This window comes from Abramis brama (genome assembly GCF_963993115.1).
Source record: "Abramis brama genome assembly, chromosome: 21".
Lineage (NCBI taxonomy): Eukaryota > Metazoa > Chordata > Actinopteri > Cypriniformes > Leuciscidae > Abramis > Abramis brama.
Genome location: NC_139983.1, coordinates 7,381,064 through 7,398,259, shown reverse-complemented (window position 1 = coordinate 7,398,259; position 17,196 = coordinate 7,381,064). Strand labels below are relative to the sequence as shown.

The window sequence follows — 17,196 nt, the reverse complement described above, 5'->3', positions numbered from 1 at the left end:
ATATGTGGTTTGAAATCCTAAATCGCATTTCTGGAAATCCGTTTCAGTCTGACCGCTCTGATCGGATTTTGCGTGGTTTATGTGACTTTCTCATGGTACGTAAAAAACGTAAACATCAGATGTTCTGTTAGAAAACATGCTGAAAGTCACTGAAGAAACAAGGTTGTGTTGTTGCAAAGTGCCAGAAGAGCAGGAAATGACAATGTAACAGAGACATGGTTTGAAACTGGCAGAGACCACAGCACGGAATAAAGCCACGCATACCAGCCTCCTACATGACGCAGTAATCCAGCGCGGAGGCTGTGTAGTTTAGTGTATTTCTTGAAAAAGATAAGCCTGTAGTGTAAAACTCCTAAGAGAAGGCCTCAGGTCACAGAACTTACTATGTCTGACTTCAGCAGACATCTGAGCAAAACACCCAGCCAGCTGCACCAGCCAAAAATGGAACATCAGATGTTGTAATATGAAGATCCATATATCAAGCGTACTGATGCAAATGACACTGTAAAATAGGGTTTTCTATATGTTGCTTTGATGCTAAACCAGGTGACTGCTCTCCACTATTAGAAATGGAGCCAGGAAAAGAGATGATTGATTGGGGAGGATGGATGAACAATAAGGGTGTAATGGTACATGCATGTATTCGTCCCGAACTTTATGGTACAGTTTGGTGCATGCATGCAGTTGCACAACGAATATCCTACATTCAGTCAAAGGCGATCCACACTACAATCCAGAAGGGAGCATCCGCAGCAATGCAACGCTGTTGCCTTAAAAAGCGCAGAAGAAGAAGAGAATAGATGGGTGCTTCTTAATACAATTGATGCTTCCACGTTTCCTCGCTCCTCCGTCCTTCAGCCTGTGACCCAGAAACAGATCAAATTCAACCATCTTGAAGGACATCTCAATTCTCTAACTGCACCACTAATATTACTCATTACTCTAAAATGACATAAAATCTGCTCTGAATGTGTTTACTACATAGTGTTTAATGGTACACATTTTTTTTCTCTAGTAGGCCTATATCTAAACCTCTTTAAAATTCTAGGATAATCCTAGGCACGCATCAGCATAATGGGTATTTATTACCATCATTTAACTCCCAACAATTATTCCAGACATCTAATGCAATATGATTCCTATCATAACTCCTCAAACTTCAATATGCCAAAGACAACAAGTGTGTGTGTGTTTATGTGTGTGTGCGTGTGTTGATTTAACTGCTCCTATAAAAAATTCTTAGTGCTCTGTTTTGTTCTCTCTTATCATTTTAGTGTTGTTAAAAAACTGATCTTATCATCACTTGGTAGATCAAATGTCTACACCCATCCCATAATCCTAGGTACTTGAAAACACTGACTCTTTCTATTGGCCTGGTCAAAATTTCATATAACATCAGTTTGCACATATTTTACTTCTATTTTAGTAGGCTAGATAATATAGCATGACTTGTTGACATCTTAATATTCCAATCAATAGACCTTCCACCTTTTTAATAGCTGTCTGAAAATATGTTTGTTGCTTAGTTGGTCAACTAACTAACTAACTAACTAAATAAATAAATAAATATTGTTCATTGGTAAATAATAGTAAAAAAAAAAAGTTCGACTCTTATTTCAGCAGACAAAAAAAGAAAAAAAGAGGAAAGTTGATTGGTGCAGACAGTTGCACCTACATCATTGACGTATATTTACGTACTTGATGATATTCACAAACATAGGGGCGGATTCATTTCGGAACGCCAGACACAGACACACACAGAAGTAGTAGAAGAAGAGTTCAACACGTGCTCTCAGTTAGCAGCGTAAACTGTAGAACACACAACTTTTTCTCACTTTTAAGGAAAGCTAAAAATCTTACGATGCCAGCCCAAATCATCTGCGGAAAAACGATCTCAGCGTAAGCTATTTTCTAACATTTTTCATGTTACGTTGATAAAGCTATAAACTAATTTTTATGTTTTTCGTTCAAACGTACTTGTGTGAATTAGAAAGCAATAATATTTTAGAGAGAGTGCCTGTTTGTTTGTTTTTTACACGGCTCAGATTCGTGGTTGTTTTAATGAATTTTTGTCATGAATTGAACTCTGAACTCTTGAGAAATGCACTGAAGGTTTTTTATTGATCGCTTTATCGATGATATTAAAGTCTGAAAGAGTATTATGTAAACCAGAACACACTCAAAAGGTGTAGGGATCTTATATTGTTTTTATGTATGGAGACCAAACATCACATGATCTCCATCTGACCATCATTACTCTGAATGGATAGCACAGTCAGTATAATCAGCCATTTAGATAACTTGCAGTGCACACACAAATGTTTTTAAACCTAATAAAATGTTTCTTATTTACCCTTATGGCTATGGTGTATCCATTGTGTGTAACTAATTTACATTGGCCATTTCTACTCTAGTTCTATGTAGGCTAATTTAAACAATAATTTTAACCCTAAGTCAAGTCACCTTTATTTATATAACGCTTTTTACAATACATATTGTATCAAAGCAGCTTCACAGTGATAACATGAAAATAATACAACAAAGTTTGTTTCAAGAAGAAAATTGTGTCATCGTCCACCTTAAGTAAGGCAGATCAGGTGACAGAATGGAGAAAAAACCTTGGGAGAACCCAGGCTCAGTCAGGGGCCAGTTCTCCCCTGGCCAACGGATGAACAGTGGATGATTATGATTTAGGCAGAACAAAAGTTGCAAAATTAAAATAAACATGTATTAACCGAACTGAAATGTGAGCATTCAAGCAAAAAACTTGCAGCCAAATTCAGATATCATTGTCTTTAAAAACTGAAATATTGAGCAATGGCCTACTTTCCTTACCCTGATTGACAACGGGAAGCTAGCTAGTGATTCATAATTTGAGTTATCTGGTCTAATTTGATTAAAAATTACAGTTTTATGTAATTTGCCTTTGCATGGTCCAGAAACATAAAGAAGACCCAGCTACAATGGGTGCTTCTCAAATGAAAAGGCATCTTAGACTAGTCCTTTTGAGTCTTGTAGGTTTAAGTCTTCCTCAATTTTGACTACGTTTACATGCACCCTCATCATGTGATTATGTGTAATGAGATTTAGGCAAAATTCCTCATGTAAACACAATACTTTGAACAAATTCCGATTAAGATCATAATCGTAACAACCATAGTCATTGTATATCGTGGTGTATATACTATATGCAGATTTTAATCACAAAAACAGGCATGTAACCGCATCTATTCCACTCTGACCACAGTGCATATGTGCATTTTGGGGTGCTGAAGGAACTGAGTTCATGTTGATAATGTTGCACAACATAAATAAATATTGCAGTATATTGATGGTTGAAATCATTGAAGTGGAGACATTTTGGGCCACATACCAAAGAATCAGCAAACAAATCCTTGTGCGCTGGATGAACTTGGCTAGGAACACACCTACTGTATGTGATCTCATCATATGTTCTGTGCATTGGGCTATGTGAACAATCAGAATAATGAAAATTGTATGTAAACGGGAGTGAAAAAGTTTGCTTGTGTCATGTTAACATCTTACAGCATTTAAGTCTTTACATTATTGCTGCACGTGTAAACATAGTCATTAAATGCTAGAATGAGGTGATCTGCTCTAAAAGATTTTGGTAGATGGGTCCCCAGGTCTCTCTAGTAAGTCCGCATGGCTCATAAAGGTTTCCGCACAAATTGTACGAAAATACTATTAGAAATTAATTTTGGAAAAATAATAATTTATTTTTAAAATCTTTGTGTTAACTGACTCTTTTAATGCAATAAGTTGTCACCTTTATTTTTATAGTGCTTTATACAATAGAAATAGTTTCAAATCAGTTTTGAGAAAAAAGACAAAAATATTCAGCTATAAAGCAGAAGACATGAGTGTCATTATTCCACTCAATTCAGTTCAAGTTTTGTTCTCATCCGATAGTGTCAGTGCAGTGTCAAATATGAAGTGTCCCCAACTAAACAAGCCAAAGGTGACAGTGACAAGGAACCAAACTCCTTCAAGTGACAGAAATTGAGAAAAAAACCTTGGGAGAAGCCAGGTTCAGTCAGGGAGCCAGTTCTCTGGCCTAAATCAACACTGTGTAAAAAATGGATTGGAATAAGTCACAGGGCATTCGGTGGGAAGAGTTGTACAAGCAATACAGTCAGTGCTGGGTAGTAACTGATTACATATAATCTGGATTACGTAATCAGATTCCAAAAATTAAGTACTTAATTAGATTATATTACATTTTTACAATGCTTGTAATCAGACAACAGTTACTTTTTTTTATTGATTACATGTCATTCTTACAATAGCAGTAAATTATTCCTAATTCATTGATTCTCCCTACTACTATCTTTTTATTTTTTAAATGTTCCTTTCTAAAACAGCTTACTGCTTGTGTATGTTCAGAATGTCTTCCAGGTTTGTGGAATTGTTGTGGAACACAGATCAGCCACTAGTCATGTGCCTAAAACAGACATCACTAATCACTGGATCTACAAAATCATTTCACTTTTCAAGGGATAGTTCACTAAAATGTTTTAATTGTAATCACTTACTCACTCTAAAGTTGTTCCAAACCTGTATGAGTTTCTTTCTTCTGATAGTTTGAAGAATATTGGTAACCAGACAGTTTACGGAGGCCATTGACTTCCATAGTATTTTTTTTACTACTATGGAAGTCAATGACTACCATCAAGTGTTTGATTACCAACATTCTTTAATACATTCTTTCTCTTGTTCAACAGAAGAAAGAAACTCATACAGGTTCGGAACAACTTGAGGGTAAGTATTGTCAAAATGTTGTCAAAATGACACATACATTTAATAGGCTTAGTGTCATTTTAAGTTAAGTTTTATAGAACACAGTGTATGCTTCAGAATAAATTGCATTTACATAATTATAATCCTTTTATCTTTCCGGACAAGTAACTTTTTTACTTGAGCTAGTGAATGACCTATTTACTTTACAAATTACTATTTACTTAACAAATGTACTTGAGGAATGCATTAGAGGGATTGGATACACTTGATGTATCTTTCAAAATACACAGAATCAAGGGCATAAAGCAAAGGCTGCATTCAAATTGAGATGGCATTTGACATTATGCAATGGAAACCGATATATGCATTCTTACTAGGATGCTTCCAATTGAAAAGCAGCCTATTTTGTGTGTGTGGGAGTGAGAGAAGCACACAAGACCTTATGTGAAGTGAAATTTCACAATTCATCAGCTCCAGATGTTTTTTAAATATTTTTTCTTCTGAATCAGGACAGCTGAGTGGGAACATAATTGGCAGTGAGCTCCAATATTGCCTGTTTGTGATTTTACAAACCAAAACTTATTCAGACACCTTAAACATTTCTCACATTATCAGTTTATTCGCTATAGTTTAGAAAATGGTAATAAAATATGACAAAAACTCAGAGTTATCAAATCAGTTAATATTTCACTGTGTTTTGGCCATCCTTCTGTTAGACTGTCTCACAAATGAATTGGGTTGAATAATAGCTGTCAGCTGTTAAATTTAAGTACACAATTAGATAATACCAATTTAAATCAACCAATTAGCAATGCTTAATTGTGTTCAGTCTGTGGTGTAAAAAGGTTGCATTAGCAATTAAAGAAAAAATATTTAAGCAAAACGTGGTCAGGTCAAAGTGTCTGAATAATTTTTGGTCCCAAATTTTTATAAATTTTACTGGTAGTCCACTGTGTGAAGAGTTTTTGGGTATATGTCACAGTTTACTTTATTTTGCTATCCTCACTTACATGAATGAACTATAGTGTCCTGCACCCACTAGTAAAAAAATATCAAAAATTGTATCTGGTGTCTGAATAATTTTTGGTTTGACACTATATCATAAATGTGTGTATATGTAGGACTGTGTAGTTTGCTTTGTTACGCAATTGCTTGCAGAATTAATTTTGAATCCTTATGTTTCTCCAGTCAGGTCAGAGAGAGGTTGAAGGAAGAGGTGAAAGGCATGAGGATGACTCATCCCAATTTCAAACCCGGCCTTGTGGTATTACAGGTTAGTAGTGAATGACACAGTATGTGTTTTATGGCCTTATTTCAGTGACTTCAAAATATATATATATATATTTTTTTTATATACTTAATATATACTTTTTTCTCAAAAATACAAACTTTTACACACATGCTGCTCACATATTATTGTAGCAGAGTTTATGCTGAATACAGTGCAATCAGACTTAAGCCATGAAAATGTTACAAGTTACTGATTAAAGCACAAATGTCAGAGCATGTCAAAACACCTCCAAAGCCCAGAAAACACCTCAGACCCCAGATGGTAGGCATGAAGTTATTTTCACAGAGAATTTTTTTTTTTTCAATGTGATAATCAAAGATTAGTTTTAAGGGATACAATTATTGACAGCAGGGGAAAATGATGGTAGTTGTTTTATTGTGCGCTTGAATAATGGTTAAATGAATGAGACCAACTTTCTTTTGATGAGAGTGGTTTTGCTGTTTTATTTAGATTTAAGTGTTTGATATTTTTTTAAATTTATAATCTTAGAAATCTTTGAATAAAAAGAAGGTTTGCCTATTGGCAATTGTGCTTTGCCACTTTATTGGTCTGATTTAATAAAAAAAAAAAAAAAACCTTTTAATGGTGTTTCCAGCCGGTCTGAAGTCGTTTAAACTGTCCTCTTATAATTGCATATGTTAAAGGGTTAGTTCACCCAAAAATGAAAATTGTCAGTAATTACTCACCCTCATGTTGTTCCAATTCTGTAAGACTTTCGTTCATCTTCGGAACACAAATTAAGATATTTTTTATTAAATCTGAGAGCTGGCTCACTCCTCCATAGGCTTCTATGGGATTGAAACTTGCCGGCCCAGAAAGTTGGAAAAGACAATGTTTTAAAATAATCCAAGTGACTACAGTGGCTCAACCATAAGTTTATCAAGCAACAAGAATACTTTTTGTGCACAAAAAAACAAACAAAAATACCGACTTTATTCAACTATTAATTTTCCTCTGTGTGGGCCTCTCACGTAGTGTAACAGCGCAGTGCGTCTGTGTTATGTATGTTTTATGGATGACTTTGAAATGGATAAGACGGTGAACCCAGTTTTTAGAAGTTAAGATGAGATTAGACCACAGCCTCTCCCAGTCGACAGATAAGTAAAAATCGTATAATTCACGATTACAGATAGATTTAATAGAAAGAGTCTTTGCAAGGTGATCATTAAGCCTAATAATTCTGCACACCTGAATTAAAGGTGTTTTTCATTTCCAGCCTTCATGAACAATTATATATCACTTATAAATGATTAAATACAAAATGAATAGTAATTATTAAGATTAATGTGGTTTGGAATTGGTAAAATGTGCCTGGAAAAAAAATATGATCAGAAAATCAAACGTGCCTAATAATTCTGCACGCACTGTAAAGCCGCTTCTCAAACAGCTCGCGAGTACCAAACTGAGGATGCTCTCTGTGGATTACTCTTGTTCTTGGATTATCTGTTTGTTTTTTGTTAATAAACTTGTGCTTGCATTTGGATTCTCTGCCTCATCCCCGTTAACATGTTACAGTTATAACACAAATATTAAATAAATATTAATAAAAAAATATGTATTGCCCCATAAGAATCCACCCCAAATATTTTCCAAAATGAAATTCAGGCCCTGATATATATAAATTTCAATGCAATTCTGTTATGTGGGAAATGGTTTTCTGAAACGTATGCATGCAAGTCGCTACTGATATTTTTACATTTAAGTCCACTTTACATGCAGAGCTGGTTTTCCAGTTCTAGCTGAGCGCGTTAACATGATTATTATAGATTACACATTATAACTTGTGCGAACTTGTCGTGATGGAGCCCATTGCTTCAGAGAGAGTTATGTTTGTTGTTGGACATCGTTTTATTAAATTCTGCGAGGATCAGAAGAACTGATGAAATTAAACTGCCACTATGCCTATATGCAGGCAGCCTCTGTAAATACCTGCAAGTGCCCGCAGCCCTGTTTGCAAAATGACTTAAACATACAAATTCTATACGAATGTCAAGGGCTGTGTTGGTCAGACATTTTGTTGGGCTTAATGCATAATGCATAGTGTTTTACATGCACAAATGGTCACAACACGTCATCAGTATGTAAATAAACTGTTACCAATTTTACCATCATCTTTAATGTTCATTTGAACTAATGCAAAACTCAAGAAAATCTAGCGCATTACATTTCTATATTAATTCAGAGAATATATTTTCATGTCTGTTTACATTCAGGATTTATTAAATTAAAATACAGTTATCAGCATTTGAAGTAGATCAAAACCTTTTATACATGAATTTTTGAACAATACCGGTTCTTGTCTTAGGACAACTTTGAACTTTTTTTGATCCAATTCAGATGTTGACTACTGTAGTTGGCTGGAAAAACCCAACTGAGATTGCGCATACAGTTTATGTTCTGTTACCTTTCCCTACCCCACTAACTTGCTGGATACTTGAAAATCACTGGTTCAGATGTTTAATTAGAGGTGGAATAAAAATCTGAGAGACAGTGGTCCCCCAGGAGTTGCCCATCCTTTTCATCTCTTTCATCAACGTACATTATGGTACTGGGAAAACACATTACTTAAGCTAAAAAAATGCATGAAAGTTCTCTTATAGGTTTTACAAGCTGTGTTTGGTATACTTGTTTAAATGTTTGATTGTTTGTCTGTTATAGGTGGGAGACAGAGAGGACTCAAACTTGTACATCAGCATGAAGCTGAAAGCTGCTGCTGAGGTAAAGCCACGTCAAAACAGTGTATAAGGATGGTGCTTAAAGGATTGGTTCACCCAAAAATGAAAAATTGCTGTTAATTTACTCACCCTCAGGCCATCCAAGATGTAGGTGTCTCTTTGTTCATCAGCAGAAATGTAAAGAAGATTTTTTTAGCTGAAACCATAGTCCTTGGTGAATCTCTTGGAGGACGGGTTCAAGCATAGTTCACCTATATCTATTTCCAAGCATAGGTCAATCTGAGACCCAGCTATAGGGGAGCCCTACTACAAGGATGCCCACAAGCAAACTTCCTCTACTCATTAGCATTGTCGCCATGGTTGAGCACCCATCCACAGGGGAGCAGTATCCCTGCTTCATGACCCAACGTTAGTCTGGGAGGGGGGTAAACGAAAGATGGTTCCATTCACCCTGCTCTACCCTAAGGGGCTAAGCAGCCTACCCACAAAGAGCAAACCAGGCTCCTTAGAGCTACCACTCCCCCAAAGGAAAGCCTACATCCCTACTTTGCCATAACATGGGAGTAAGATGAAGCTGAGCAAAATGTAATGTGCCCAGTAACTCCATCACCCAGGCTCTAACCCCAAAAAGAGCCAGAGAGACGCTCAAGCCCTACTTATGGCTCTTTTCCACTGCATGGTACGGCTCGTCTTGGCTCGCTTTGCTTTTTCATTGCTGTTTAGTATCGCTTCAAAGTGGGTGGGATTATAGACTGATCGTTAGTTTCGCCGCCTCTACTGCCGTTACATAATCGTAAACGCGTCATAAACACATGCACAAAACAGGAGCAATGGATCATATCGATGGAATGGTGTTCTTGATTCTCGGCATGTGGATGTTTTCCACTGCAAGACAAAGTGTGTTTGTTTGGGTTTGGTGTCTCGTCGCAAATCCAATGACACTGGTAGTGACGATCCTCCGACCAATCAGTGATCTGCAGTGTTTACACATCACAATTTAGTATCGGTACTGCTTGCTTGGAACCTCAGCCGAGGTGGTACTATTTAAGTGAGCCATACCGAACTGTAAAAGCACCTTTAAAAACCTCAATGTTATTGGGGGAGAGCAGCTCATACCCCATCCTGAGGATAAGCATTCTACTCAAAGCCTGCTATGGCTAGTAAATAGTTTAGTAGAGCACTTATCCAAAGGAGAACGAGACCCCTACTCCAAGACCCATTGATAGTTACCTTTCTCCTTCATTGAACGGTAAAGCTTATTTCCTTACATTAGTCATAGAGGGGAAATGAAAACAAGGGTATAATGTGCCTAAAACTATCATCCCCTAGGCTCCAACCCAAGGGGGAGCAGTTTATCAAAGGGAAATCTGTTGCCACCACTTCGAGCAAAGAGACAAGCTGACCAGCCATAGGGTTTCATTGTAGAATATTTGCGTTGTCTACACTGTAAACTGTAAAAAAATTTTTTTGTGTAAAATACAGGCAGCTGTGGTTGCCAGAACTTCACCGTAAAATAAATGGGGACAATTCATAACACTTAACAGAATTCTTTTTTGCGCATGTGCTCCGCTCAGACGCTCACAGCCCAAGCAAACGCTCCACTCACAAAACACTCACGCTCACCAGTAAAACAAATCCCGTTGAGATCCCACTCCGACATTACATTTCTCTGTAGTAGGCTAATTGATTTCTGTTTGTATTGGATTCCTTGAAATAATGTATCAGTAGTAGGATTATAAATAGCAGTTATGAAATGACTAAATGCATTAAATTAACTTTATCAATTAAAAAAACATGACATTGCCCTTTAGCAAACTTGCCTATAATATGCAATAACTGAAAAAGTAGATTCGATTTCCGTTATTTTATTTCCGTGAACATAACTGCCGTTGCAAAACAATCACATAAAAAATAAATAAAAACAAGATGAAATGCATAAAGAACTAAGAACTCCACAAAACACACCTGGATTATCATGACCATAAATAATATTTGTATGTTGGCTTTGGCTATATAGGTTATTTTTAGTTGCACTGATATGATTGCACAACGAATTAACAATTCATTACTCCCACCCAATGCCACCATGTTTTAATGATTCGTTTCCTCATTTTAATTAAAGCGAACACACAATTAACTATATAATATTTCGTTAGCCTACCTGGTTTAGTAAATCGTGCATGGCCACGTTGTAATAATTCGTTCCCTTGTTTTAATAAAACGAGATAATTACTTCAACAACATAATGTACCAACACCCAGAGAACATATTTCATTTGTGGCCATGATTTAGCCTAAATGAGAGAACGAATTCTTAAATTCTTGGGAGGAAATCTTAATTCGTGGTGCAACCCGGTCACACTAAATGCATCTGTATAGCACGCATTGTGTTTATTGCGCAAATTATACACGAAAATTAGTTTTTACGTGCATATGATACGCATGGGTCGGTTTAGTAATGGTGTGGGGTACAAATATATTATACGTTTGGGTAGGATTAGTGTTGTGGGATGCGCGTGTATTACACGCAATAAAGCGCGTATCATATGCACGCGAAAACTGCGTATAGCATATACAAGTAAAAACTAATTTTCGCATATAAAGAAACAACACAATACCTACCTTACCTATTTACCTAATTTATTATTGCAGGCCTATAGCTCACCTTTTGCTGCACTATGTTTGCGTTGCTCGTCCTTGTGTTTTCTGCCAATGTGCCACTTTAGATTCCAATATGAATCTTTGCTAATCCGCACTGTCTATCCACACTCCAATTTCTTCTCCCTGCTCGTTCTTAACTTTGATTTTTACTGTGCATTATTGTATAAGGCTTGCAACTTCACTAAAACAATATTTGAACTCCATGACCTATTGCTCCACTTGTGCTTAGATTAGTCTCGAACTAGCAAATCGCCAAAGTTCATTCTGGGTTGAGCGAGCTTCGCTGAGCGGAAAGAGCGAGCGGAGCGGATTCTTCAGAAAGCTCTCCGCTCTGGAGGAAATATAAAAGCTCCGCTCCGCTCACATGCTCTCCTCAGCACCTTCAGTTTGTCTTTTTTTCTCCTGTTGGCTTTCCAGTGTCTCACTTACTGGCATGAATTTCATGTCCCACTGTATGCAGCCATATGTGCCCTGAACAGTTGCCCTTTGTTCAGCTGGTATTTCATCTGTGTCATACTCATCTGACACCCGTTTGCGCTTCAATATCCGTGGAAGTGAAGACCGCTTTACATTTTCAATTCGAGCTTGAAACTGCTTGATCAGTGAGTGATATCCTGGTCCTATCACATCACCTTCTATGACATCTTGCAGTGACTGTGGATACTTTGCAACCAATTTCATGGCAATTTCTGTCCAGGCTTGTTTATTGGGAGAGGCACAGGCAAGCATTACCTCAGAAACGACAATCCGGATAATTTCTCTACGTAACCGTGGGCTTGGCCTTTTCCCGCTCTCCAAACACTGCATCAAGGCTTCAGGAAGCTTCTCCCATGGAATCTGGAAGCTGTCAACCCAATCTGCAGCAGTAATTAAGTGGCTGGGTGAGGGAGAGGGAGAGGGAGAGAGAGAGAGTGAGATTGAGGAGCATGCTGAGGATGCTGGAGAAGTTAATGTTGACTGGCCATGGAATTCTGTGGTCTGTGCTGTAAAATTAATTGAAATTCAAATGTACTGAATGACATTTATCTTAAATGGATAATTCACTTAAAAATTTAAATTTGGTGTTCATTTACTCACCCTCAGGCCACCCAAGATGTAGGTGCCTTTTTATCGTCAGTAGAACAGCAAAGATTTTTAGCTGAAACCGTGGCCATCTGTGAGTCATATAATGGCAGTCAAAGGGAGCCATCTCTTTGAGTCAAAAAAACAATACCCGTTGCTCATGACAATACATTGAGGTCTTATGAAGCGAAAAGATCGGTCTTTGCAAGCAACTGAACATTATTTACCTCATATTCACAGTGTGTGCATACTGTCCTGAGAGAAATCATTAATGTTGAATCGGTGAACATTGTAGCTGATCACAGACATGGTTTTTGCTTCTGGAATGCGAATGGCCAATGAGATGCGTTTCTCATTATCCATTCGCATCTGTGATTGGCTGTTGCTCACAGATGTGGTTGGTGATATCTGAAACGCATATGAAAGGCCATTCGCATGCCAGAAGTGGCAAAAATGTGCAAACTATTTTACCCTTAAGCGGTCGCCCTATGCCTACTCATAACAAAAGGTGTAATTTTTTTTAATAGTCGCAAGATGCAACGTGCTAAGTCAGTGATAGTCAGAAATCAGCATGCTCCATTCATTAGTGACTTCGGTTTGCTCTATCCTGGAATAGCTTTGCGGAAACACCAGACTATACATTAATCTACTACGAATAATGATTTCAGAATAATGCAGAATAGTTCAAATATAACATTTTATTTGTCAGGTAAAAATGTATCATGCCAATTACACAAGTAAAGGATTAAAATCAGAATTAAGAAATAATGAATACATGACATCAATTACTCAAAGATGACTCTAAGAGTAAGCAATGCATTCCTGACAGAGACACGCAGTGTTGTGTGAGTGTGTTTCAAGTGTAAGACTTGGGAAAACACTGACACAGCACTGTGTGGGGGTTTTCCTGGTTACAGATTCCCTCAGTCTGCTCTGCCACTTGCCTAGCCTGACGTCGTCCTACTCAGATTCTAGTCAGAATATGAGTCTGATACTGCTCCATTAGGCTGTGATTTAAGGGGCGTGTTTCAACCGAACCAGGAAAGAAAATGCATCTGCACTCAATTGGATAGACCTACAACCAATCAGAGCAACGGAGTAAGTGACGTATGTTCTTCATTCATCTTTCCGATCGACAAATGCCTTGATCGCGGTTCTCTGTTCCTCTTTTAAAATTAATGCGCTGTCGATATCTTCTATAACAGACGCGATGGCAGAATCTACACATTAACAATGTTTCATAAACAAAGTTCGGGAGGAGCACATTCAAATAATCAATCCAATCAACTTGTCATCAAACAATTACCATGTCTACCCCTATCAGCATGAGAGGAAGCATATATTTATTCACTTTGTCAACTCACCTAACATTCCTTGACAGTTTTCAGCATCCCTCCACTCTCTCTTGGCTTGTTCTTCCACAGCCAGGAATACGAATACGGGGGGAGTAGACTACTTTGGGTTCGGGCCGAATACTGAGCCCGGAGCCCTCTCCTCGGACAGCACACCAAATATGCATTTATTCTATCTGACTTATTTGTAAGTGTGAACTCATGAAATCTCAATTCTCCAGCGGCAGTCATCTTTGTTGTAAACGAATTCAACCCAAGCAGTCTTTGGTGACGTGGATGATTACGTTACTGTTGATCATCTGTCCATCATCGTATAAAGCCCGCCCTGACAATTTGATTGGTCCAAACAGCTCTGGTTCGAGCATCATTGCTCCACAACAGATCAAGTCCAGACCGAACTTCCCGACCTAAAAATGTTGTGGGCGGGGCTAAGTTCGGCTGGCATCCAGGCATCCAGGGGGGGTAATACCTGGTTTTAGGGGAGAGGGGAGATATCTTGAAGTGAGTTTTCAATCTTTCTCGTAATACCAATGACTGCAATGAAATTAAGACCATTTTACAAATCGCACTGAGACATTTAAAATGATACCAAACATAAAAGGAAAAACAATAGATTCACAAGATGCATCATATGTGAACTTTTAGTGACTTGAGGAGGGAGCATATATAAACAAGGAGATAAGTTTGGACAAGACAATGTCCTGTGCTCTTTCTTAACGATCTTCTGTCTAGGGTGCGTTTCATTGCTTTATTGTAGGGTGAGTTTTATCTCAGCTTTTGTCTTGGCAGGAAAATCAGTTTTACACCATTATATGGAAGCATTGACTGGCTACAATGCTCAGTGCTGCAAAAACACATTGTTAAAAGGAACCTTTGATGGAGTAGATGTACGTTACACTTTGCATGATTCATTTCAGCAACTGCAATCATAATTCAAGTTTCAACAGTTCCACTTGTATAATGCTTATTTCATATGCATAGATGCAATGCAATCGTAGCAATTGCCATTTACATTGAAGTCTTAAAGGAAACATAAACTGAGTGCTCAAACCGGAGTGTTCATAACAGGGTAGAAAACAGCTTTTTATGAAAAAAAAAAAACTGACCTAAATTATAAGTGGATTGTTTCCTCAGGGAACATTGTAAAATAATAAAGAAATGTAGTTCAGGACCACTTTAATTACCATTACTGTCTTGATTTTTAGATCGGGATCAATGCTGTACATGTGAAACTTCCACAGACTGCAACTGAAAATGAGGTAGGACAGATCATCTGAAGGAGTGATTAACCATTGTTTCAGATTTTGTCATTTATGATTAACTGTTACACATTTTGAAGGTTATGTGCAGTGTAATTGAAGTCAATGAGAACTCCAAAGTTCATGGGCTCATAGTCCAGCTGCCCCTCGACTCCATCCACACTATCAATACAGAAAGGATTATCAATGCTGTGGCTCCAGAGAAAGATGTTGATGGGTACAGAAAATATAATTCAGTCTTTACCATTATGCCATTAAATTATAATTCTGATTTAATGTGATTTTCTACAAATTGTATTCTGCTCCATGAAATAATGAAAGCTGTTTTGATTTCTGTTTGTTTGCTTGCTTCAGTTTGACAAGTATAAATGCAGGGAAACTAGCACGTGGTGATCTTGGTGACTGTTTTATCCCATGTACCCCTAATGGATGTATGGAGCTCATCAAGCAAACAGGTGAGACGGACACCTTAGACTAAAGCAGGGAACACTCTACACAACTGATTATAAATGTAATTTGGTTGTGAAAAGTTATCATGACCAAACAGGTGAGTTGTGCTCGCTTAAAATTTTGTAGTGTGCAGTGCTGCTTCAACAGCTCTCCTCACGAAATTAATTTAAAATATAAATTCGATAAGAACACGGTGGAAATTATTAGCAACACCAAACATAACAGGACGTAATGTTTAACATTATTTAAACCTACAATGTTACAAATGTAACCTTGCTTCCCTGAAAAGGGGAACGAGAGAATGCTTCTGGCTTGACGCTATGGGACGGCATCAGTGTGACTGGTGTCTGAAGCACGTGTGACAAACCTGCCAATTGATTGACTGATGACAGTCCATGCCGTCATAAGCAAATTGTCTATAAGTATAAAAAGACACCTGCAATATGACATAGACTGTCTAGTGATATTCTAAGTCAATATTCTCTAATAATAGAACGATACCTGAGCTTCTAGGCTCTTTAGCAAGGGAAGTCCCGGCCTTTGCAACCTTAAAAGGGCCTGACGAGTGAAGCTCCAGTCAAGTCACCTTTTTTTTTTATATAGCACTTTTTACAATACAGATTGTTTCAAAGCAACTTTACAAAGATAACAAACCAACTTTACAAAATAATTCAATAATGCAAGTTTGTTTCTAGAAGAAAATAGCATCATAGTCCAGCTTAAGTGAGTTCAGTGATGGTTCATTTTTGTTGTAAAAAAGTTATTAATTTAGTTTATTTACATAAATAGCTGCTCTGGAGAAAACCGTGATGTCATCGTCCAGGGGTGCGTTTCCCGAACAATGATGTAACTTGCTGCTTAACTACTATAGTACGATGCATCGTTGAAGAAATCAACTAGCTAGCCACGACTGTTTCCCGAAACCGTATTGTCGTAAAGCGGTCGTTCAACCACATTGGTTTATGACATCACGCACGTGGTGGAGTAATAACTTATTTTAATGAATCTGTTTGAGATCGAATTAATGATAGGTGTTTCGCTATAAATTACAGACATGGCATCTGAGGACCATTTCTCATTTTTCTCAGTTATTTTGCTTTATTTCCAGATTCAATCATTGTCTCGTTCTTACATAGCAGGCTAGAGCACGTTCACACATGCGCACTCTTCAAAAACGGTGCTTTAAATCTCTTGACAAACTAAAAGACGTAAATGACATTTGTATGTATTCTAAATAAAAGACACAGGTTGTACTGAATGTCAGCTTGCTTATTTTGCTCAAGATAAGGATTTATTGAGTCCATGTGTCTAAACTAGACTAGAACTAGAAACTCTGCTTCTAACCACAGGTCGAGAGCTGTCGTTCCAACTACACAACTCTGCAATGCTGTTTGCGAATGTTCGTTAGAACGATGGTTTCGGGAAACACTGACTCGTTGAACTATGCAGATAATGACGGAACTTGCAAACATAGTTGGCTAACGATGCTTTTGGGAAACGCACCCCAGCTCAGTTAAGTTCTCATATGGTGTCAATGCAGGCAGATCAATAAATCAATGCAGGCAGATCAATAAAGGAATATGAAAAAAGTCTAAGCTATGTCAGTTCTTAAACATAAGTATTGGGTTTCAGCTTATTTAAATATCTAATGCTGGGTACACATCACAAGATAATCGGGCTGATTTT

General features: G+C 37.5%; 1 protein-coding gene across 1 annotated transcript in view; it reads left to right on the top strand.

Moving 5' to 3' along the window:
- Nucleotides 1-1,730: 1,730 nt before the first annotated feature.
- mthfd1b (methylenetetrahydrofolate dehydrogenase (NADP+ dependent) 1b) overlaps nt 1,731-17,196 on the top strand; it is a 35,643-nt gene continuing 20,177 nt past the window's right edge. Inside the window, exons 1-6 of the mRNA XM_084097129.1 lie at nt 1,731-1,899; nt 5,950-6,034; nt 8,711-8,770; nt 15,007-15,060; nt 15,141-15,277; nt 15,415-15,515. Of these exons, the coding sequence (XP_083953255.1) occupies nt 1,862-1,899; nt 5,950-6,034; nt 8,711-8,770; nt 15,007-15,060; nt 15,141-15,277; nt 15,415-15,515 (475 nt within the window). The 5' untranslated portion in view covers nt 1,731-1,861. The remainder of the gene's footprint in view (nt 1,900-5,949; nt 6,035-8,710; nt 8,771-15,006; nt 15,061-15,140; nt 15,278-15,414; nt 15,516-17,196) is intronic.